The sequence below is a fragment of the Temnothorax nylanderi genome, unplaced genomic scaffold, assembly GCF_030848795.1.
Source record: "Temnothorax nylanderi isolate EJ_2023f unplaced genomic scaffold, tnyl_v1.0 TNYL_tig0152_pilon, whole genome shotgun sequence".
In the NCBI taxonomy this organism is placed as follows: Eukaryota; Metazoa; Arthropoda; class Insecta; order Hymenoptera; family Formicidae; genus Temnothorax; species Temnothorax nylanderi.
In genome coordinates, this window is record NW_027249214.1 from 391,146 (window position 1) to 414,676 (window position 23,531).

The 23,531-nt window shown below is 36.3% G+C and overlaps 1 protein-coding gene across 1 annotated transcript; it reads right to left on the bottom strand.

Moving 5' to 3' along the window:
* Positions 1-17: 17 nt before the first annotated feature.
* On the bottom strand, positions 18-19,625 carry LOC139777528 (uncharacterized; the record flags this gene model as incomplete). Its single annotated transcript, XM_071715031.1, has 5 exons — positions 18-4,046; positions 4,780-4,934; positions 7,261-7,502; positions 10,951-11,063; positions 19,422-19,625. Coding segments are annotated over 5 exons (912 nt in total), but the record flags the coding sequence as incomplete, so codon positions are not given.
* Positions 19,626-23,531: the final 3,906 nt, after the last annotated feature.

The window sequence follows — 23,531 nt, forward strand, 5'->3', positions numbered from 1 at the left end:
CACAAGACGCACACATGTCAGATATACATACGTATATTTGATTCGTGCTGCTTACGGACTACGAACATTTAGCGCAAAAATGTATATAACGTTCCCGTGGTAATACGATGCACAATGTGCGATTAGTGTGCAGCTATGTAAAGTTACCGTCACTTCGAGATGATTATTTATCAGTGCACATATTTGAACGTCCGGTCTGAGATTTATATCGCCATCGGTCCATACGTGATGAAATAACGTAGTTAAAGCATCTCTTAACTCCTTTTTGACCAGTATGTCTTAATGAAACTCAGGGATCTAACTTTTCAATTGTAAATGAATTTAATTAATAATGAATAATCTTGTAAAAAAAAATCTTGAGCTTTTAACACATTACATCACATAAAAGACTGCATTTTAATATTCCATATTATAAAAACTTTTAAATTTTCACGTAAAAGTAAGCAAAATATTTTTTTATAAAAATTTACTTTCCTTTATTATTAAAAAAGTAATGAAAACTTTCTCTTTCGAGAATTTTGGTCAAAAAGGTATTAAAATGAAAGAAGAGCATTCCGATTGTTTCATCGTCTCGTGATAAATTCTGCAAACCTACAAAATCTCTACGAAACCACCGGAGTATCTACCTTAGAATCGATATAATATCATCCGATAATCTAAAAACGCTTCTCTTCGACAATATAACATTGACTAATGGACAGTAAGTTATCATATTATGTATTACACCCACTATATCTTTTTCGAATTCGAAATCGCAGCCCTCTGCAACTTACTTATTCACAAGAATATAATCGAATCCATAATCGCATCGCGCAGAAACGAAGACCTTAACGTTGTCCAATATAAAACGTCATCGCGATAATTACGCACAGATACGATATAGCTAAAACCAGAATACAATATATTTACGATTTAACAATCGATAAATTAAATATCAATATAGTTAACGCTAAATCATGTTAACGCTCGATTATTAGCGGCATCATTACGCCCTATTAGTTATTACGCGCACGTATTTATTCATAACGTATACATCAACACATTAATATTTAATATTGCGTAATACATAATATTGCGGTATTTTGACGGCAATCGCTCGCCGCTGATATTATCAATGAAATCTTCATCAGCGCAACGAAGCCCGTTTGGCAAATGATTCCTTCGGAATATAAAAATTCTCTTCGGGAATATAAAATTGTCACGTAAACGTATGAGCTAATTACAAGTTACATCCAATATCGTATGAAGAATATAACGCGGCCTTCTCGATATTTATTTAATCATTTACGTCAAACGATTCTTTTTTTGCGAGAAACTTCAACGAATTTTAACTAAGAAATAGTCCAGCTATTCAATTAAGTGCTCGACTATCAACAATTAGGGATCATCTCTATCCAGCACCATAAGAGGGAATCGATCTACGAAATGGCGTTTTTTTCAATTCTTTTTTTTTATTATCGTACGTTTTCAACGGAAATAACAAACGCGTATTAACTCTGGAATACGCATTTTATGTTACCGGAATTCACTCGAAAATTGCTCTAAAACAATTTAGTCGCGCACTGCATCGCGTAGATACACGTGTACATATATATGTAGAACATTCGATTCATATACGGGATTAAAATATGGCAGCAATATTTTCCGATTTGGACGGGACATATTTTTAGCACAAGGCTCGGTGTATGCTCGCGAGATTGTACAATTGAAGATCTTGATGCAAGAACCAGTATTATATCCGCAAATATTCGAGAAAAAATGTATATAAAAGATTTGTAGTAACATACAAATTAAATATAAAAATAAAATGAAATAATTTATAAAAAATATCAGCTACAGGCGCGTATACTTGTTTTCCCCACTAGACATCGAGATTGAATGAAATGAATTATGTTCAGTTAATTTCAGAAAAATTTGGTTTGTTTGATAAAACACCTATCTGGTCGTCACATCGAGACTTTCAATTCTCCGATGAACCTTGAATCGAAAATTGATCTTCATCAATAGACTCTCTAGAAACATGAATTGTACGACACTAATTTTAGTCTAAGTTCCAGAGTTAATACCATTAAGGGGTTATACTACCTTGGAAATTTTTTTTTCCATATTTTTTTTTATTGGCTTAAATGATGCATAAACTGTTCAAGAATGATATTCAAAAACTATTTTGGGGATAAAGCTTTGATAAACAATTTTTATATTTTTTTTCCGAGACGCCTTTGAGCGCTCCGAAACGTTTGAAAAAGCCGCTTTGCTGCGCGCAGCATTTTAAGTGTATGACAGCTCTGTTGGTAGTTTTTGCCGGTATAAATCAGTTATAAAATGCCAACAAAAGTTTAAATGCCGTCGTTTGGTCAATAGCGCCGAAAGCGATATCAAACGGCAAAAGAGTGGTTGACATTGCTACAAACATCGCTGTAATATCATACAATTGTGGTTTTCGAGGACTGTTAGATGTTATGAGCATGCTTCAACTGAAGATTAACTCAGAATTATACAATTTTTCCATGGAAGTTGGTCAACGTCGAGTTACAGCCGCAAACCGCTCAGCATCGAAAAATCGGAAAAGCGCTCGGAAAGACATTACGTCGCTTAGAAAAGAGGCTGAAGAGAAAAATACATGCTTGGAAGAGCAGTTATACGGTGCTGGGATAGCAGATTAAAGGTAAAAAAATTGGCAAGCCTATATTTTGAATATTTCATATAGTAAATACGTTTTGAAACTTTAAACGCGTTTTTCTCGAAACCACGTTTTTCAAATTTGCGTACATCGTAGCTCGCTCAATTTTTATTGGATTGACTTGAAATTTTAACTGTAGCTTCTTAGACAGATTATCCATCGAAGTATGTAAGGTTTTTAAGATTGATAAATAATTACATTTGCAATAAACAATTTAAGGTCGATTCTTTACCCAAAAATGAAAAAACAAAATTAAAACTGATGTCAATTCGCGAATTTTCAAAATAAAATTATAATCCTACGTACTTCGAATGATAAACTAATGTAGATTAAGGAAAAAAATTTTTTTTTGCTATAGGTGGTGTACAGAGACTTCTACAGTGTACGCAGATTTCCTCCTCGGACAAAACATGTGTTCAAGTTACCTAGTGCCACGACGCCATTTTGTATCTTAAATTTAAATAAAAATTATTTTTGTATACCTTAATACATGTATAATAAAGTCTCAAAATTTCATTTTAATCCATTGAGTAGTTTTCGAGAAAAAAATTCCCAAAGAAGGGTTCATTATTCAGTGCGCGAAGGTAGTATAACCCCTTAAAAACGATAAAAAAGTGAATGTCTTGACACTTACATTCTTGTTTAGTAATGTTTGTGCGATATGTATGTAAAGTAATTGGCACAGGTATATGTATATTATACGTATTATACAAAATCCATTAGAAATTGATCCCACCCCGATTACCGCAATCTCTCTGGTGCGGGTTAATCCTCTTTAAAAAGAAACCATCATTATCATTGTCATCGGTATACATTGATAAGAATCACCCGCAATCTTTTCCACGTCCCTCCAACGAATATAAGAAACCCCATCCCATCGGACTTATAATGTAAGTCTCATTAAGAAGATCACACACAAAAATAGACACCGCTGCGTCGGCATCCACGCTGTCTCACTTCAGCGTTCGATAAAAATATGAATAATCGGCGAAGATCGTCGCCTTTTCGAAGTTTTAAACTCGCGATCGGAAGCTGCTGGGACAGTTCGGCGAGGATTCTAATGTTTGCCGTTGGTCTTTTTAGATTGGCCGTTGTCCGAGAGGTGTTTCCAGAGGCCCGTTATCAACGGCACGTCCCTGAAGCTGTCGGCCGCCGGCTATCCTGCCTGCTACGAACACATCAGGTCGACCGACCTGGATTCGCCCCAGGCGTTTTGCACCTTGAAACCGGCGCTCGGTCGAGGCACCACGTGATGCGCCGGAGTGGATGCCGCGTGGTGCCTAAGCGTTGTCATAGGAATACTATTGTTACTCCCCGCACTCTTCTTCTGGCTCTTCTTCATGTCCGAATCCTCCTCGAAGCATACCTGAAAAGAAGCAAACGGCTCACGTTACTCGACAAATTTTTACTCTTTTCCTCTATGTATTTGATTATAGGAAATTATATAAATGAAAAGTAAATTTGATTGTTATTTCTTTTTAGATTGTTTTTAAAATCTAAAATTATTTCCTGGAATTTTTTAATCTTTTTGTAACATAAAAAATGGAAATAAATAATAAATAGATAAGTATATATTACTATATATTATTTTTACTCTAAGAATTTTAAAGAACGTGTGTAACCAAAATTACAAATATTTTGAATATTTTAATTAATTATAATTAATAAAATATTTGGTTTAAAATATATAAATATATACTAAAATCTCCCGTGCCAATTAAGTTGAGGGATGGCAAACAAAATTTTTTTGACGCGCTCAGATTTCCGAAATAAAAATATAAAACGTGTGTTTGAAGTTATCCTTCTCAAAAAGACTAGACAAAATTACTTTGCCATTTCGGATTTTAATTTCGCTTCAAATGTTCTCTTTTTGCAGTCTCTCATATCCTCTGACGCGATGCAGATCAATGGAGTGTACACATAGCAACGCGATGTGGAGTACCTATCGACGAGATGTAGTAAACTGGGAAGGGATCAAACGCCGTGGGATTATAGTATAGCTTTGCTGATCGGTCGGTTTTTGCTGATCAACGACGACGACGACGACGACGACGACGACGACGACGCGTCAAAGAGAAACTCAACGTTTCATCACTCACCCATGAATTTCCCGCCGGTTTGGGATCGTTTGACAAATCAATTAAAAGATTTTTCTGGCTGTCGTTACGCCGCTGTTGGCCATTCTGCTTATTTTGCTCATTAATCTTGCCATTAGTAGTCTTTGTCTCGCTGGCGCTCTTCTTCTCATCATTATCTGTAATTAAAAGTACAGAATAATTAGATGATACTAAACGGAAATGTAACGGGAAATGTATCTGCCATTTGTGGATAAATATGGTAATTTTTTGAACAGAAAAATAGATTTGCAAATAAACACAGAAATGTTAAGTAAATTATAGTTATTATCTATTTGCAGTTTGTGTGTCTATTTACAGAAAGTTTAGTTCGTCAGAAACCTATATATTGAATTATTTATAATTTGCAATTGTTCCCAAAATTGTACAAATCGTTTTAAAGTTCGTATTTCGAGAAAAGTGGTTTTCGAATGGAAAAGGTAGAAAAGAAAACAAATTCAAAAATTTATATGATAATTCTGAAGTATCCTATACGTATAAAGAATATTAAAATCTTATTTTTCATGGAATATCGCGGTAAAAAAGATTGAAAATATCAATTTAATTTTACCAAGTGATATAAAACAAATATTTATTTTCAAAACGAAACGCGAATTTCCCTGAAGCTCTGCATTCAAATATTCGATGCAATATGCAGAAGCGAAACATTTCTATGCAATATATCTATAAAATAAAAACCTCAAAAACGGCGATTTAAAAATTAATAAACCAGTTTCGCGATATAAATCGAGAATCAAATCAATCAATTATAAAAATATCCGTTCGATCTAACGGGTCTATCTTTTTGGTACAAACTTTAATATTTTAGGAACGATAAGAAATCGGCAACACTAATGAAAAATATTGAATGAAAATAAGGAAACTTTAATTGAATGAAAATAAGAAACGTAATATTAAATATAAATATAGAAACTATACGAATTAGAGTTAAGCCCACTTTAGAAGCTTAATTCTAACGCGACCTATAATTAGCTTTATTAGATTTCAAGAATTTAGAATTCTATTTATAATTTTATCCACTATATATTTCCATGTTTGTACATATTTTAATATATGTATATTGTATACACGTCTTATATGTACTCAGATTCTCCTTAAGTACTTATTACATGGAATAGAATTATAGGTAGAATTAGGAATAGAATTCTATCCTGAATTTCGACATGAATTATAGATCTGGAATAAATTTTACGATATATAGAATTACAATATGGTCTTATTCGGCTGTAATACAAGTGATAAAAAGCAGCAAACGATTGCATTCGAGATGCCGAAGACAGAAGCTGCAATATTATCTGCTGGCATTTATTGGCGTGCGCGCGTGTATGTACGACACGATGCAATGTGTGTGCCATCCGGATATTAACGCACAATTTCCTGATTCTCTTGGCCGGTGCCGGGAGGCATCCCGCAATATCCGTACTCTCAGCGGGTTAAGTGCAACGCCCATATAGACACTGCTCTTTACGATCAACGCGGCAGCCGCCTCTTTATACCGCACTTGCCCGAATTCACCCGAGATTAAAGCAAGTGGCAAGATTTCTGAAGTGCAGAAACGAGAGCCAGCTGCATTTCTAATTACTGCGATTTTACGTAACGACACGAGGTATTTAATTTTCCCACAATCTCTCGCATAACTCGCGCGACTCTTCGAAAATCTCAACTCTTCCTATGTATTAATAATCGCGTAATCTACATAATTCCTTTGAAAATCCTGATGTTGTCTAAATTACACAATCTAATTACCTGTTAGTCTTTGAAAATTTTAACTTTTTCTAAATTTATAATTACGCTGGAAACAGTGGAAACTGCTCCGCTAAGAGTTGACCTTTTAACTGCAAGGATTAGAAAATTTATTATAACTCTATGTTGTAAAGCTCAATCTAGACGATCTATATATATAATTCGTGTCGCAAAATTCCACACAAATAAAGTTCTATTTATAAATTAACAAGATCGTTTGTTTCCTATGTTCATTCACGGAGAGAATTTTTTGTTATATTTTACCCTTAAATTCACCACAAACTTGGGACAACTTGGCAATCAAGGAATTTTTAATATATACAAAAGACATTTTACAAACAACGTGATAAAAATTACCAAGCAGATTGGTAAATTTTGAAAAATTATTGAAATTTCCTAGATATATTTTAGTAAAATTAATCAAACATATTTTATATTTTAATGTAATAGATATTAATATTTTTTATTATGGTAGATATTAATCAGAATAGCTCGCATAAAATTCTTGGTGGTACATGTTATCCCACAACTACTATGATTTCAGGGTAAATTTTAAGAGAAAATTCTCTCCGTGTTCGATTTTCTCCAACTTCTCGATGGTTTTCGTATATTTTAACCGTTAACGGATAGGAATCTCTCTTGTTTTGAGACACGACGAGATGCTCGGGAAAGATATACTAATACCGCGAAAAATTTCCTCACCGATCCTGTCACCTGTCGAGGGAGGGCTCTTATCCTGCGCGTGATGGATCCTAGGATCGGACTGTGACAACTGCCACGCCTGATAAGCCGTGTTGAAGGCCTGCGCCACAGTCAGCGTCACTGTCTGCGCCATTTTTCTCTTCGGGCAGAGAAACGCGTGGCACTCCATCGTCTCGTTGAGATTCGTCGCGATGAACGCGAACACGTGATCGTGCGTCGCATCCGCCGAGCAATACGAAATTCTGAAATGAAAGAATAACGGAACGAAAATTAGTATTACTAGAATTATATTTTCTTTTTTCAAATTAATTTATCCTTTCTATCTTAGAAGAAAGAAAAAATATCTTTTCTAATATCGATAAGAAATTGATCGTTATGTTGCCATCAGAAAAAATATTATGTATATTTATCACATTAGCTTCACGCGCTTTAATAATGCTGCTTTTTTACGATGTTGATAATTTCAGATCTTCCGCGCGAGTCTGCACGCATATCCGGCGCGACGCAACTATGCGATATGCAAATCCACGCCCATCGCTCGCAGCGGCAGCCGCTTCCGTTTATGTCGCACGACGGTATTCGTTCGCCGCGTATAATAGTCGAAAATTTGCTGGAGGGCACTTAGGCGAATCCTAAATTCCCCGAGGGAAACGAGAGTAATATGCAAAGGGCGGCATAAGCGAAATGCACTGCCGGCGGTTACAAAAAAACGGATACATCAAGGCTTTTATGAGCTCTTTATCAAGGTGGAATTTTCAGTTTATTTCAGATACCAAGCTCGGTTTATTTTAATAAATATTCATAATCAATTTATGATCAAATTAAGTTATAATTAAATAGTAACATAAATGTATGTAACATAATACAATCGTATGAATTTCAAAACGTTGAATATTATACGTAGCGAAAGACAGGTACATGTAATACTACACAAACTGGCGATAGTAGTGATGCAAATACAGCAAATAGGATAACTCAATACATATATGATTTAAAGTGAATCCAAAATTAAAAAAAAAATAATAATTATTATGATTTCTGTTTCTTCGCACTCTTCTCTTTTTAATTTCTTTCCCTTTTCTTTCCATTTTTTTTCTTTCTTCTTCCTCGTTCATTTCTTTTTTTCTTTTCCGCAGTTATCTACCTCTCCTTTTATCTCTTTCCTTTTTTCTTCTCTTTTAGTATTGCAGAGTTTTCAAGTTACGCCATTGCGGGATAGAGCCGATAACACACCATCGGCCCCGAAATAATGCTCTTTAACGCTCTTAATCCCGCGGCTTAATTTTATTCAGCCGCGTCTTTGCATGCCGGTTAATTAACTCGCCATTAACGGCGCCGAGCGGCGAGATTAAGAGAATTTATAACCGGCACGTCAACCTTCGCCTGCTCTCGCCATTATCGTTCTTTTTTTTTTCTACGCGTCCCATGAAATTTCTCATTCGCCACTTTAGCGCACCTCCGAGCGTATTATGTACCAGAGGAACAAAGCCCACCACCGGTGGGCTTTCACGGCGTAACAATGGAAAACCGTCGCTTAGTATTTCGCCGGCCGGTCTAACGAGTACGCGGGCTCATTATCGCGAGAAAAGTTCATTTCAGTCGTCCGTTCGTCCGTTTGTGCCACGCGGAAATTCGGCGAGACTCTTTTCCAGAACGCGATATGTATTCTCTCGAATTTTTTACCGCATCTTTCTGCCGCTGCAATTATTTCTCACTCCATTGTACGAGAGGGTAGCCAAAAGTTTCCGGAATTATTTTTGAAAAAATATTTAAAGTGTGTACTTGCAGATCTGAAACTTTAATCCCCTTCGAACTGGAACTTTACTCCCATGTGACTTAATACAACAATCACAGCACCTCTCCTACTTGAAACACTGTCTAAATTCTTCTTCCGGAAGAAGACTTTTAACTTGCTGTTAAGGGTTGCCAGCGACTCTCGTTGAACCTCGTCAATGTCAGCAAAACGCCTCCCTTTTTAAGTTCCTGCTTCATTCGTGAGAATAAAAAAACGTCACAAGAAGCGAGGGAGAGTGGAAGAAAAATGGAAAAGTGCTGATTGGTTCCTGCGTCATGACAATGCCCCTGTCCACGCAGCCTTGAGCATTCAGCAGTTTTTAGCTGAAAATAAAATGGTGACTGTGCCCTATCTACCATATTCACCTGATCTCGACCCTTGTGACTTTTTTTATTCTCACGATTAAGTAGCAACTTAAGGGAGTTTTGCTGACATTGACGAGGTTCAACGAGAATCGCTGTGGCAGCCCTTAACAACGGAACTCCGGAATTTAGACAGTTTCCTAAAGTGGGAGAGGCACTGAAATGGTTGCTTTAAGTCACACATGAGGGGCACTTCAAAAAGATCAATTAAAGTTTTAGACCTGTAAGTATATTTTAAATATATTTTTTAAAATAATTCCGGAAACTTTTGACTATCCCCTCGTATGAATCTTAACACATTCTCTATGTAAGATCGATCCAACCGAGTAATTAATTCTTCATGTCTATTCGCCCCGTAGCTTCGTCAATCATTTAATTTGGCGTTTTACTGAACATAAATATGAATTGAATTTTTTTAAAAGGCGAAAGGAAAGAGCATGCTGATCTCCCAGACCGACGCAGAGCTAATGGATAGTTAAAATCGCATTTATACTCTGCACTGATAATTTTTTATGTGATGTAGCAGAGATTATACCTAAGTAATATAACCTTTGTGGAACTTTGCTGGAACTTCTTTAGACCTATTTACTTCTTATAAAAAATATAAATCTACTAATGTAAAATACTGTATAAAGATAAATAAAATGAAAGAAGTATAAATAATATGCAATAAAATAAATATATATATATATTTAACAGATTGTGAAATATCATTGTTTTATTTGCAAAACTTATAATTAAAACATTTATAACTCTTGATTTAATTTCAACAAAATGTGTACTTGAAACGTATCCAATTCTAATATTAAAACAATATTCTTTTCGATATGAAATCGATTGAAAAATACTGTTTGAGCATTTGCGTCGCATAAAATGCTGCAAAAAGGACTAATAACGTAATAATCGTTGTCACCGAATACTGTATACATATATTGTAATCCTCTCGGCCATTAATAACATTGAAAACATCGCGCAATCGCTGCAAATCGAGCGATAGCATTAGAAAGACAGAGAAAGAAGCTTCGTGAATCGGAAATAGTCGCGCTTGTAATTTCCCGTAACGAATATCGAAATCGCTCGCTGCACCATCACCGCATCGCGTCGTCATTACGTGGGATTGTTAATGCACTCTCAGGCGTACGTACAACGAATATAATTCGCCGCCAGATCGGCAAAATATACAGCAAACCGAGTTTCACATGGTGCGATTAAAATTTCTATCGAGCGAGCTGCGGCGCGTGTTTCTCGAAAAACAATTATTCATTATCGCGTTTCGCTCGGAAAAAAAAAGAATTTCCCCTGGTGAAATACACGTTGTATTCTTCTTTCCGTGTAATTTATTCAAATTTCTAATTAAATAAATATTATTATATTATAATTTTTAATATTATTTTTCACATAATGCTCTAGAAAGTTTTTGTGTTTAAATTTAATTTAATGCAGCATATACAGATTTTTAAATTGATGACAAAGTAAATTGCTGATTGTATTTAACATTGATCTGTAATTTAATTGTTAATCTAATGCTCCTACCTGTATATTGACACCTGAAGCTGATCCTCTTCGGTGGCCAAGTCCGTCATTCTAATTCCTCTCAAGCTCACAGCCAAAGAGACCCTTTGCAATTTTTTTCCGCTTGCTTTCGCCTGTAATAATTAAAATAGACAAAATGAAAAATGCAATGAGCTAAATGCACCAGAGCATTTATTCAGTAATGAAAGAATTTAATTTAATAAGAGTATTTTTTTTATTCTCCCAATATCATTTTTGTTATAAAGCTCTATAATATAATAATAATATAATACAAAGTAAGAGATATTACATACATCTATATATGTTTTATAAAAACGAAATAATAGTATCGAATTCGCAAAAAACATTCAAGTCTTCATTTTGCAGCTCTCTCTCTATGCCATCAAACATTTGAGCATTAAACGTGTAAAATTTAACGAAGAAAAATACTTAATTATAAAATATAATTTGTTCTATTTTTAATCGCTTTATAATTTAATTTCTCATTACTATTATCAATTTCTAATCTTGAGTCTATTTTAGAGTTATGTAATAATTTTTATGTCTTTAAGATTTGATGTGTATATATCTATAGAGTAGAGAATGCAGAGAGAGAAATCTGCTTATTATACTATAAGCAATATGTATATGTACTTATTGTACTAAAAAATCTGTTAATTAAAGTATTTACTTTTTATTAACTTTTTATTAAAGCAATATTTTTTTTATTCGTTTTCTGATATTTGCGGCTGGCAGTACATTCTTTTTTCCAACTATATATAGAAACTCAATCTCAAGAGAATCATTTGATAGATCATCCGACCGAACGGCGAATTTCTATTAATTTTGTTTCCATTGCGTCGACAATTTCGCCGTTTGCTCAAGCAGAAGGTGATGGTGTTTATTGAAGTACCTGGGGTAGTTCGAGATGCGCCCGGGAGTAAATCCGCGGTGTAAACCCGAGTGAAGTGAAGCAACAGCTCGATTACCTTTTTCGGAAATCAAATATCTCGTCGCTAAATCGTGAGTTCTCTCTCGCGTCGCTCCATTGCAACGCAATTACGGGTCTTCGTGCGGATTAAGCGGTCCATTTAACGATTTAACTCGCGCATGGAGATTTCCGCCGACTTAATCGCGAACGTCGCACGAGAGATTCCGGAACGTTCCCTAATCCGGTGATTCTCGAGCAGATATTCTGCATCTCTCTGTCGCAAATGCGTTATTGTGGGAGGATATGCTCAATGTCTTCGCAATCTGATTATAGACTGTGACATACATTTTAGGATAACACGTATCTATTGCGCTCGGTAATGTCACTGTTAACAAAATATGCAAAGAGAATGACATAAATAGATTTTAGAAATTTAATTCGACTTAAACTGCAACGTTTATCTCGCGTAAAAAGAACTGTGGACGCGGGAGAAATATTACAAGCAACACGAGTTTCTCGCTACGCGAAGAAAACGAATTTAATAAAAATATCAATCTATATTGATCTCGAATTAACATTATTGTTTGACGACAGAAAATATTTATCTGGAAGCTAAATCATTCTTTTAATTTAAATTTTCATACCCGACATTAAAATGATCAAACACAAAAGGCTAATTATACAATGCAAAAGCAAACTTTGTTATGAATTAAATTCCATATTTATATATCCAGATTTAATAATGATATTAGCAATGCTTGTAAAATTGTTCCGCGGGATAATCGAGCTTTTAATTAAATTCATTTTGCTCTTTTTTTGTTTAAATAAAGTAAAGGGTTGATATTCACGTTGTTTCGAGTAAAATTCGTTGAAACAATTGCATGTAAAATTCCACAAGTTCCACGGATTAACGATCCTTTCGTGAAAAAAGAGAAGCCTCGCAGCGATAACAAGACCCGAATCCATTCAGGTCTCCTCTTCATTTATTTTTTGATAAATGAAGATTTTTTTTTCGCGTTTAATCTGCAACGAAAACGTGCTTATTCAGCCATGCATTTGACAGTGATTTGTTGCGAAAAACCGGATATCCGAGCGGATATTTCTTCCGCTTCTTCGATAAATTAAATATCCCAGCTCACTTTATCATTTTGTTTCAAGATGAGACTAGAGAATTGACCTGAAAATTAATTCTTTTTAACCCAGCTCTCAACTCTCTTCGCGGTTTCTTTTTTTACTTATAATCTCACAGAGTCCTAATTCGAGATTATCTATGTCTACTTGACGAAAGCAGCAACTTATATTTTTAGCACAATGACTTATTATTACCTATTAGTCCGGATTATACGTATATATATACAGTAATTTAGGGTGTCTTGTACCAGTAGCTTCTTGCTCGCAAACACTAAATAGCATTATCAGTGAGAACTTGCGAGTAGGAATTGCATGACGGAAATGCGGAGTTGCCTTTATGGTCGTGACATGGTATAAGATCATGCTGTTAGACGCGCGAACAAGTCCCGCTTCGCAACAGAAACATCTTAATTAGTGTAATAGAGCAAATTATCTCAAAATTACGAAAATGAAAACTCTTCTCTGAATAACAGTCGGATAAAACTACGGTAATACTTGAAATGCGTTCAAAAGTAAATTGATAGTTCGAGAGCTGAGGGACCAAAAATGCAACAGTTTTATAAAGGCTGATATTTTAACATTAGGTCATGTATCGGTTGTATATCAATAGCCTACCGTCAGTCAGCCAGTTTCGCTAACAGCTGGCGCGGGGGCGGCTCCAAACTTGTAAAAAAAAACGTGTATGTCGCAACTGTTTTATAAAATCTGAAAATTAGTTTGTAGATAGTAAGTCAACTAACAAACTGTGTGGGTGTGGTCAGTCAGCAAAATATTCCAACGGTACGCGTCAGCAGCGCGCTAAAGTCATCAAAAAATTGTAGTTGGTGAAAGTGTTGTATAAAATCTAAAATTTTGCATACAATTAGTTAATATTATTTAAAACAGGAAAAACATAGTCAGTCAGAATTTTTATGTAACAAACGCCGTCAGCAGCCAATAGGAGGGCGCGCCGCGCGCTTGATTTATATAGCGCGCTCGACCGCAAAATGCTTTTATGTAATTCTGAAATATTTGTAATTCAATAGTTTATATAAAATATTAAGCAGTCTGCAGAATAGTATATTCTGAGACCGAAGTATAACACTATTGATTCCATCAAGAGCAGGTATACAGTCGACGGTGAACGCAGATATAAATTGACCCACAAGTAACCTTTATGTACACGTTTCCCTCGCTTTATATAGGTGTGTATAATACATTCCGTGTAAGTTAGAGCGTCGTTCGAGAGTGTTTGCAAGTGAAATGGAAGGAAGTGCGCGTCCTATTTGCGTGATTTGCTTTAAAAAAGGAGGCGACGTAAAATTGTTTGAGGAGCAGACTCTTGCCACATGCAAAAGTATTTTAAAAATTCGCCAAGATTATAACTTAAACTACAGCAATGTAGATTTTCCATCCAGCAAAAATGCTCAGGAAGGATACCACGCTGCTTGTTATCACCGATTTACGGCCTTGAGCAAAAAATATAGGGAGGAACTCAAGAAGCAACAATCTTTAATATCAAGGTAAGATAAAATTGTTTTATTTGAGTGACAATATACGTGCAAGAGCGTGGAGAGGGACCGCACGGAGAGAAAAAAAAAGAAGAATCTACTGTTTTGTGGTTGCCAAAATAGCGTTTTATCAAAAAAGGAGAGCCTAACTGGAAAAAAGCAGCTACTGCTTGAGCCTACTGGAAAAAAAAGCAGCTAGGCTCTCCTTTTTCGAGAGCGCGGACCAAAACATAATCTCAAAAAAAGGAGTAGCTCCTTTTCTTTCAATTTATTGTCAAATTATAACTTTGATTATTATTACTTTATTAACCTTCACTGTACTTTTGCAAACAACACTTTTTAATTAATAATATGAGTCGGCATTATAAAAAATATATACATAAAATCGAATAAATAAATAATTATTTTTTCAGCAGTGAATCCCAGGAGGCTAATGCATCCAATAAGCCGTCGGATCAGTCTGCACCACGCGAGTCGTCATGCTCCGAAACGAGGTAAGACATATCTATTTATTGAAATAAATAAGCAATTGTACTATTTTACTAAGCATTTGCGAATTTCAGCGCATTAAATGACGATAATCGTACAGGTGTAATGGAAAAAATGGAGGAATTTGTCTGTCGATTGTATGGTCACAAGAAAATTAAGAATTTAAATGAAGCTCGTCTCGCAATATTTTCAAAAAGCTACACATTTAAAGATAACAACGACACTTTTAAAATTAATGCGAAGAATTACGATGCGTCAAATCTTCCGCCATGCAGAGCTGAGCTCATCAAACAAGTCCATCGCAGTGCATATATATCTGATATTTGGGCCCACGCACACCAAAAGATACCAACCACAAAGTTAGCAGTCGAAAATGGTTGGCAGGAATCAGAAGGACGATACGAATTGGACTGGTTTGAAGGGCAGCAAATTCCTACATTCGTTAAAGACGTCGTAATTCAACCAAATGATGAATCAGGTAATAAATAATTGCAAGCAAATTTGTCAGCCTTTTTTTCATTAATAAACTAATCAAATGTATTATACGTTTACTAATTTGCAGATGCTGAGTCCGAGGTAACTGATATCGAAGAAAATTACGATGAGTCTGATAAAGCATATGATTGTAGCAGCGATTCTGATTAGAAAAATTATTTTAATTTTTGTAATATTAATTTAAGTACGATATTGAAAAAAAATATTTTTTTAAAAAGGTTACGGCGTTTGTTAAATAAAAATTGACGATTGTTTTTTTTCTTATTTTCAATCCCATAAACTACTTGCTTTATTATATTTTCATTTTTACAAACCATACTTTTTATGACTTAAGCGCGTTTCTGACACGTCCCGTTTCGTCCCGTTGATTTATTTCAATATTTTTCATGTTAAAGAAATTATAGATAATATTTTGTATTAAAACCATTTATTTTATTATTAAATATAATCAGCCCGCGCCATCGAGCGCGCTATATAAATCAAGCGCGCGGCGCGCCCTCCTATTGGCTGCTGACGGCGTTTGTTACATAAAAATTCTGACTATGTTTTTCCTGTTTTAAATAATATTAACTAATTGTATGCAAAATTTTAGATTTTATACAACACTTTCACCAACTACAATTTTTTGATGACTTCAGCGCGCTGCTGACGCGTACCTTTGCAATATTTTGCTGACTGACCATACCCACATAGTTTGTTAGTTAACTTACTATCTACAAACTAATTTTCAGGTTTTATAAAACAGTTGCGACATACATGTTTTTTTTACAAGTTTGGAGCCGCCCCCGCGCCAGCTGTTAGCGAAACTGGCTGACTGACGGTGGGCTATTGATGTACAACCGTTACATGACCTAATGTTAAAATATCAGCCTTTATAAAACTGTTGCATTTTTGGTCCCTCAGCTCCCCGACTATGACGTTTGCAGTACATTTAAAAACATTGTGAAATTATATAAATTGCATGACAGATTATCGCATCAGTTAGTTTCTCTAGCAGATGAGATGTAAGTAAGCAACAGAATTTATTGTTTCAACGTGAGACAAAGGGACGGCCATAGAGACGGAAAGGGTGCCCATCCAATCCGGCAAATGAATGCGACGCTGCGAGGAGGAACTAACAATAATGGGCGCAATTACGCAGGTACAAAAGACGGCGAGAGAAGATCAATTGAAGCAGACAAACCCGGTGGGACAATTAGCGCAAAGACAGAGGTGCAATGCAGACTTCGATCGGGTATAGCTGCCGACGCGGAATACGATTGCGCGCGTCGGGAAACTTTCGAATCAATCCAAATCGAGATAGTTCGCAAAAACTCGTAGCTATTTGATCTGTTTGCGTTGTAGCAAAAGCGTTTGAACGAGAGCAGCTTAGTGCAATATTAAACCGGGTGTTTAAACCCGGCGACCGCAAGATACATACATCCGTATTTTTCATTGCAGTTTCGGATTTACAGTTTCAGATTTACAGTTACGCGCGTTTTTGAAATTCTTATAAATTATCTCCGTACACTGAGAAAAAAATATTTTAATCCAAGTAAATATGTCATTGGTACCCACCAAATAAATATTACTTTATTCAAGAAAATTATTTATTTGGTGGGTACCAATGACATATTTACTTGGATTAAAATATTTTTTGTCTCAGTGCAGCGAAGAAGACATAATTACAAATCATAAGAGATTCCTCCAAGTTTGTCGTGGATATTAGAAAAATATGTATGTATATTACATTATAATTTCAGAAATTACAGATACCTATATTATGGATATTCCGTGTAAGCTACCTTTATGCTGAACATATGATGTAGACATTGTAGCTTTTATTTTTATCGAGTGTACAAATAAACACTGTGTAAGTTATATTTATTGTGGAATGAACGAAATTCTCATGTACGCGTTTCCAACGTATGTTGACTGAATCCCTTCATTAATAACTGCATCAGGAGGAAATTGCCGAAATACATACATTACCGCTTTCTGCAATTCTGTCCGTGTAATATCGCGGTACGAGTTGTAATCGCTTCGAAATTGGAATTATATGAGATGCGGACGAAGTTTCGTTATTAATTAATCATGTTCCTCGGATCGCTGCTAAATCGCGTAAATTCGTTTTCCTCTGTCGATTACGCTATTCAACAAGGATTTCGCCTGCTAAACCAAATTGAGAAACTGATGGAACTTACAACTTCTGAATATGACTTTTTTTTCAACCGTCACAATAAAATCATTTATTTTTTAAATAGTTTTCGCCATCGTACTTCATTGCCAATCTAATCCGCGTGTGTCCGATAAATATTGAATATCGATCTTCTATTAATTACTGAGGTGCCTGAATATGTACCGTATTCGAAGTATAAAAAATTCTGTTGTATAAAAATTAATTACTCAGCACCGAACCACGGTACCGTCAACATGTCACGACTTTCTAAATAAAACACCAAAGGGCTTATCACCATGCAGATCGCACCAATGACTTTAAATGCGATACGAATTTAGATAAATTGCGCACCATTCGGTTTCGTTACACTGTAAGACTCAGAATGCGATACAAATGTCAGATAGATTGCGTGCCATGCGTTCGTTTGTAATGTTAGATTTCTGTAGATTTCTGTAATTAGTTATTTTCTACACTGAGGATGGCCAGATGTTGGCCGAAACGTCTGTAGCTTTTATTTATTAAATAACTTGACACGAACACCCTGTTACGGCTTTATGCCCCTTTTTTTTATACGTTTGATTAAAAATTAATTGTTTGTTAGAGTAATTTTTTTCTGAATCAACATCCATGCCTGATAAAACGCCAAAAATCACGAATTCGATGATATTTTCGCGTATGAAAAAAGCAATACTAGTTCCATCGGAAGCAATATCAGCCATGCTCGCAATATTTCACGTACGAAGTCAAAAGTAATTAGCGGACGAGTGAAAGTTGGCTCAAATAAACCATTTCTCATTAATGCCGCTTTTTACCGCGCGTCCTCGCTGCTTTTCGTGCATTTTTTATCTCCTGCATTCCTGAACACCGGCGAGCACAATTGCAAAACACATGATCCGACTTTCGACAAAATCTTTATTGCCGATCAATAAAATCCGGATGGCGTAAAACAACGGAAGAAAAAGAAGGTAAAAAAGAATAATTAGAATGCCGTCAGCCGCGCGACAGAGACAAAGTAGCGAATAAACATGGCGCAAAGTAATCACGCTTCATTTTCATTAGCTCTATTAACGGACCCGCGGCTATGCGCGAGAAATTAGTACCTTGCAATTTCAATTAAATTCTCTTCACGGCGGCCGCGTCGGAAAATGGTTGAAAGTCAATTACACGGTGCAATACAATTCCAACGATAAATAATATAGTGGCAATCTCCAGCGCAAGCGGCAAACGCGTTCTCTCTCTCTCTCTCTCTCTCTCTCTCCCCCCCCCTCTCTCTATCTTTCGCTAAATTTGATAATAATTGAAAGTAATTCTGCGTAAAATATCGTATTTATTCGCTGTATAAATGCAACGTAAATATGTTTTACATAAGTTGCATATAAAAGATTAAAAATATTTTTAAACATGGTTTTTCATATTTATTTTAGTATTTTGTACTAGTATACTGTAAGTTGTAAATTTATTACACTTTTCTGGGACAGTGCTTTTTTAAGTAAAGATTAAATTAGAAAGGAAAACTTTAAGAAATTGTACTTTAATTATAAATGTACAAGTCATATATAACAGAATTTGCAAATTTGACGTGATTCAATTATTTTCGTATTAATACCTGATTTTTTTTAGATGTAGCGTGAAAAATAATAATAACAATAAATCAGTAGAGTAATAGAAAAAAATATATAATTCAGATTTAAAAAATGGAGAACACAATTTGATCACAAAGAAAATTGCAAAGCTGGAAACGCTTTTTCAGGATAAGTCTAGGGTGTAAATTATGAAAAATGCTCGAAATAATACGCACCATGGTGATGACGGTCTTAATAGCTTCCGCCGTGGCTTCCTCGTTCGAAGGCGTTTCGACGAGGGTGCTGCCCAAATATTTGAGGGTGAACCTCGCCTCAGACGCATCCTCAGATTCCTCCCCGTGCGTCGTGCTCGTCGAACCGCCACCCTCCACGCACTCGCGGCTGTTCGCCAGCGCCCATTCCTCGCATAGCTCTGAAAGTTAATGCCAGGCGAGATATTGAGACGGAATCGACGGGCGAACAAAATCCTATTTCGCGAAAATCGATCGCATCGCGGAGTAAAAACACCCTTCAGTTCAAATCAGCGTGAAGCTTCTCGTGAAATATTTCGCTGTGCGAATTTCATGAAAAAATAATTAGTCCTGAAGATCAACTCGGGCGTGAAATCTAAATGTTAAATTTGTTGCGTTAAATTTATGAGTAGAAACAACGCGAGGGTTTTCGGGATAATAGCACGAGGGAGCAAAAATTTGGGAATGCTCTTTGCAGATACGAACTCGACGGTGATAAATGCCATGGTAGACGGAATGACCAATGTAACATTAGTCCGGATTCGTGCAACAACACATAAGCCAGCCTCGTTGTCTGTCTACTTCGTGACAGGAATGGCCACGCGAGTATCGCAATAATGGATATCCGAGTATATATATATATATATATATATATATATATATATTGTATGTGTATATGTATACATCGTGCGATTCTCCTCATTCCGAAATTTGTCGAACTCCAACCACTCACCAAAATTACGATGCAAAAGCATCGGTGCGTTATTCTGTAAAATTTAACTAGATGAAGCAAGAAATGTTTAAAAGTTAACAGCACAAACTTGGAGAAAGTTAATGGAAATCAGTTATATCATTTGCGACGGAAGTTATAATTATAAAGTAAAATAAAGATTGCACGTTTTCTTTTTTGTATGATTTTACGATAAAAAATAAAAAGTAAAGAATGAAAGTTTTAAAAAATTGCAGAGAATTATTTGCCTTGAAGGAAGTTGATGGAGGTTGATCGTATCCTTCGACAAAAATTATGAATATTAATATAAAGTAAAAGAAAATATAAAGAACAGCTCTTGATTTGTCGTGATAAAAAAAATTTTACAATTTTACAAGAAATTGTTTCTTTCGAAGGAAGTCGATGGATGTCGACCGTCTTATTTCTAAAAAAATATTACAGTTTTTTTAAGATAATATAATACTTATGTGTATGACATGCATTTTATATCAGAACAAATAATTCTCTTTCAAACATCATCTCTCTCGTTTCTCTGTTCAAGACAATTGCACTTGATTCTCCACAGTACAAAAGTTTAATCGAAAAAAATTCGCGGAACCGCGCTTTATCACCGCGATTCATCCGCGCTGTAAGTTTCACGAAACGGTATCAATAGTTGTCCGCGCGCTATTGCTCACTTGGTGGGAAGTCTGAAAGTTCGCGCGGGCGAGTCTCGGTACGCCGTTATTGTCGGGCGCGAAACTTTGCCCGCAGAACAATTTTGTAAAAGCGGGCGAAAACTCGTTACCACTCGTGACGCGACGCGGCGCGTCATGACGTCTCGATCGAGAAAAGAAAACTCGCGGTCCCGCGAGCAACTCCCCGACGAACATGTTCTTTTAGGAATGTTAGCGGTTTTACTACGACATGTCAAAAGTTATCGTGTCTCCGCGGCACGGCAATATGCGTCCGACCATTTCATTCTGACACGCAGATCGACCGAACAAATAAAAGTATAAATCGCATAATTCGATCAAGGCTATCAGTCACTTCGTACAGAGCGTTTTAAGATCGTTTTCCTTCTCAATTACAAGATTTGTCGAATTTTGGAACAATTTTTTAATAAAAATTCTTTTATTTAATTTTAAATAAGTATATTTAGGTAATTTTCTAAAGTCTCTAAGAATTTTGATTTCTGCGCTACAATAAGATGCATTCGAAGTAAATTCAGTGGCACAAATTTATTTATAAAAAAGCGCATAATTTCTAATATTAAATCATTTTCAAAGAACTGATGTGCGAATAATAAAATAGAGCCAATAGAGGCTATAATATACTTTTGAAACACTCAATAGGAGATGCACTCACAATCGTCGTCGGTCGTCGAATAAATATAAGAAGTAGGCGTTTCCGCAAATCGAGGCACGTGGGAAGACACAGAAAGCACGAGAAATGCGATCGTCGCCGCGCGGCCCCATTTGTATCAATTTGTCAATGAGCACTTCCTGCGCAATGTTTTTTTCCTTTCGTATCGCCGGCCATCAATCTTTAGCAACCTCCTAACGTCCAAAGAAAGAGCCTCGCTTGATTTCGCAATAAAGGTGGCAGCTCCGAGCGATGCACTTCCGCGATAAATGTCGTGAAAATGCATCTCGACGTGACATCGTGATTATGAACGATCACGTCGTACGAAGATACAAATATCAAGAGATTTTATATTGAAAATTATGATAGCGATTTTTCTTCTACGAATTTTTCGCTGTAAAAGAATTACCTTTATTCGCCAAAGATATCATGTTAGTAAAGAAAAGACCGAATATTATATACAATGCACTTTATAATCTTCATATAATGTTTGCATGAGATGTAGTTTTACATTAATAGATTGCAAATTATATAAAATACAATATTTTTAATATTAAATATAATAAAATATAAAAGAATATATTTTTTTATATTACATAAAATGTATTTTAAAAATATTATATTATTCCCGATTTATGTATGCAAGCTACATGCTAATGTGCAAATTTTATTAAAATATATACTTATGCTTTCACATCACAATCTATTATTCCTATTATCCCATTCTCTCGGAGAGGAACAGCCGTTATCTTTGACGTTGACATGGTAGAATTCAAATGACGACACGATGAATTTTACCGTGACTTGAATATATTCCTTGTATGTTCCCTTCGACGGAATAAGAAGAATTGACTTCGGCGTTCGATCGACGAGTATTTTAATATTTCAACGGCCGCGTTGACAGGGCGTTACGTGAAAGCTATTCCGCGTGCGACGCTAACGGAAACGCAGTGCCATCCGGGTGAAAATTTATGAACCGCCTCTATCCGGCGCGAGGCGATGTGGAAAACCGATATAGCGTAGCGCACGCCCCTGAAATTTCATTGAGGAGAAGACGATCGAAAGGGGTTGACGGGCCGCGGTAACTGTCGTGAAAACTCTCAAACGCCCGGGAAACTGGTATCTGCCATGTCCACCTCGAAATTCCTGATCATAGAGCCACGCGAACTATCGATCGCGACTTTCCGTGGAAATTTGTGGCAATTAAATTTGACTCGGCGCGGGCGTTCAAACTCACCCTCTCCCTCTTTGATATCCCGTATACAAGCTTCTATTTGCGGGCCGTAACATTGACAAAGTTACGACTGGTAACGTGAGTTTCACGAGCGCCTCGACGTAAAAGCACCTCGTCGACGAGCGCGTAAAGATCCGCGCGGAGAATATCCGCGGAGATGTGCCAGCTTTCGCGGCTCGAAATAGGAGGATCTCGCGACCTATTTTATCGTCCTGGACGGGGAAATTTTTATCGTAACTCGCAGCAAGTCGTCTCTCTCTCTCTCTCTCTCTCTCTCTCTTGCGGGCGGAAGCAATTTGCTGGCTGCTTTCCTCGCTTCGGACGCGAACTGCACGAAATTGGGCCAATTACTCAGAGTTTTTCAGCGATTACTATAACGACCGCGAAGCGTGGACCACTGAGAAAAATTAACCAGTCGAAAAATCGGAAGAACGTGCGTGTACTCGGTAAGTACCGAGTTTAGGAGTCCAATTTTTCCGCACGGCAAATTTATTCGCGCGCGCTTTAATCTCATTGCACTCGACAGTGTCGGCGAAATACGGATTCTGTGATCGAAATCTTTTTAAATAGTTCGTAGACACTGATGAGAGGTCGGTGCAGCCGCGAATTGGCAGTTACGAAGTCTTGGTCGGTGTTCAGCGCGCGGGACAACCGCGCGACGACCATGCCCGTTTCGACTTTATATCTCCCTTACTTCCGGTCTGATTCGCCCGGTATATACGCGAAGGTTAACCGAAAGGAGAGACTTCGTTCTTCGGGCTTCTTGTGCGCCAACGAGATTTTCCTC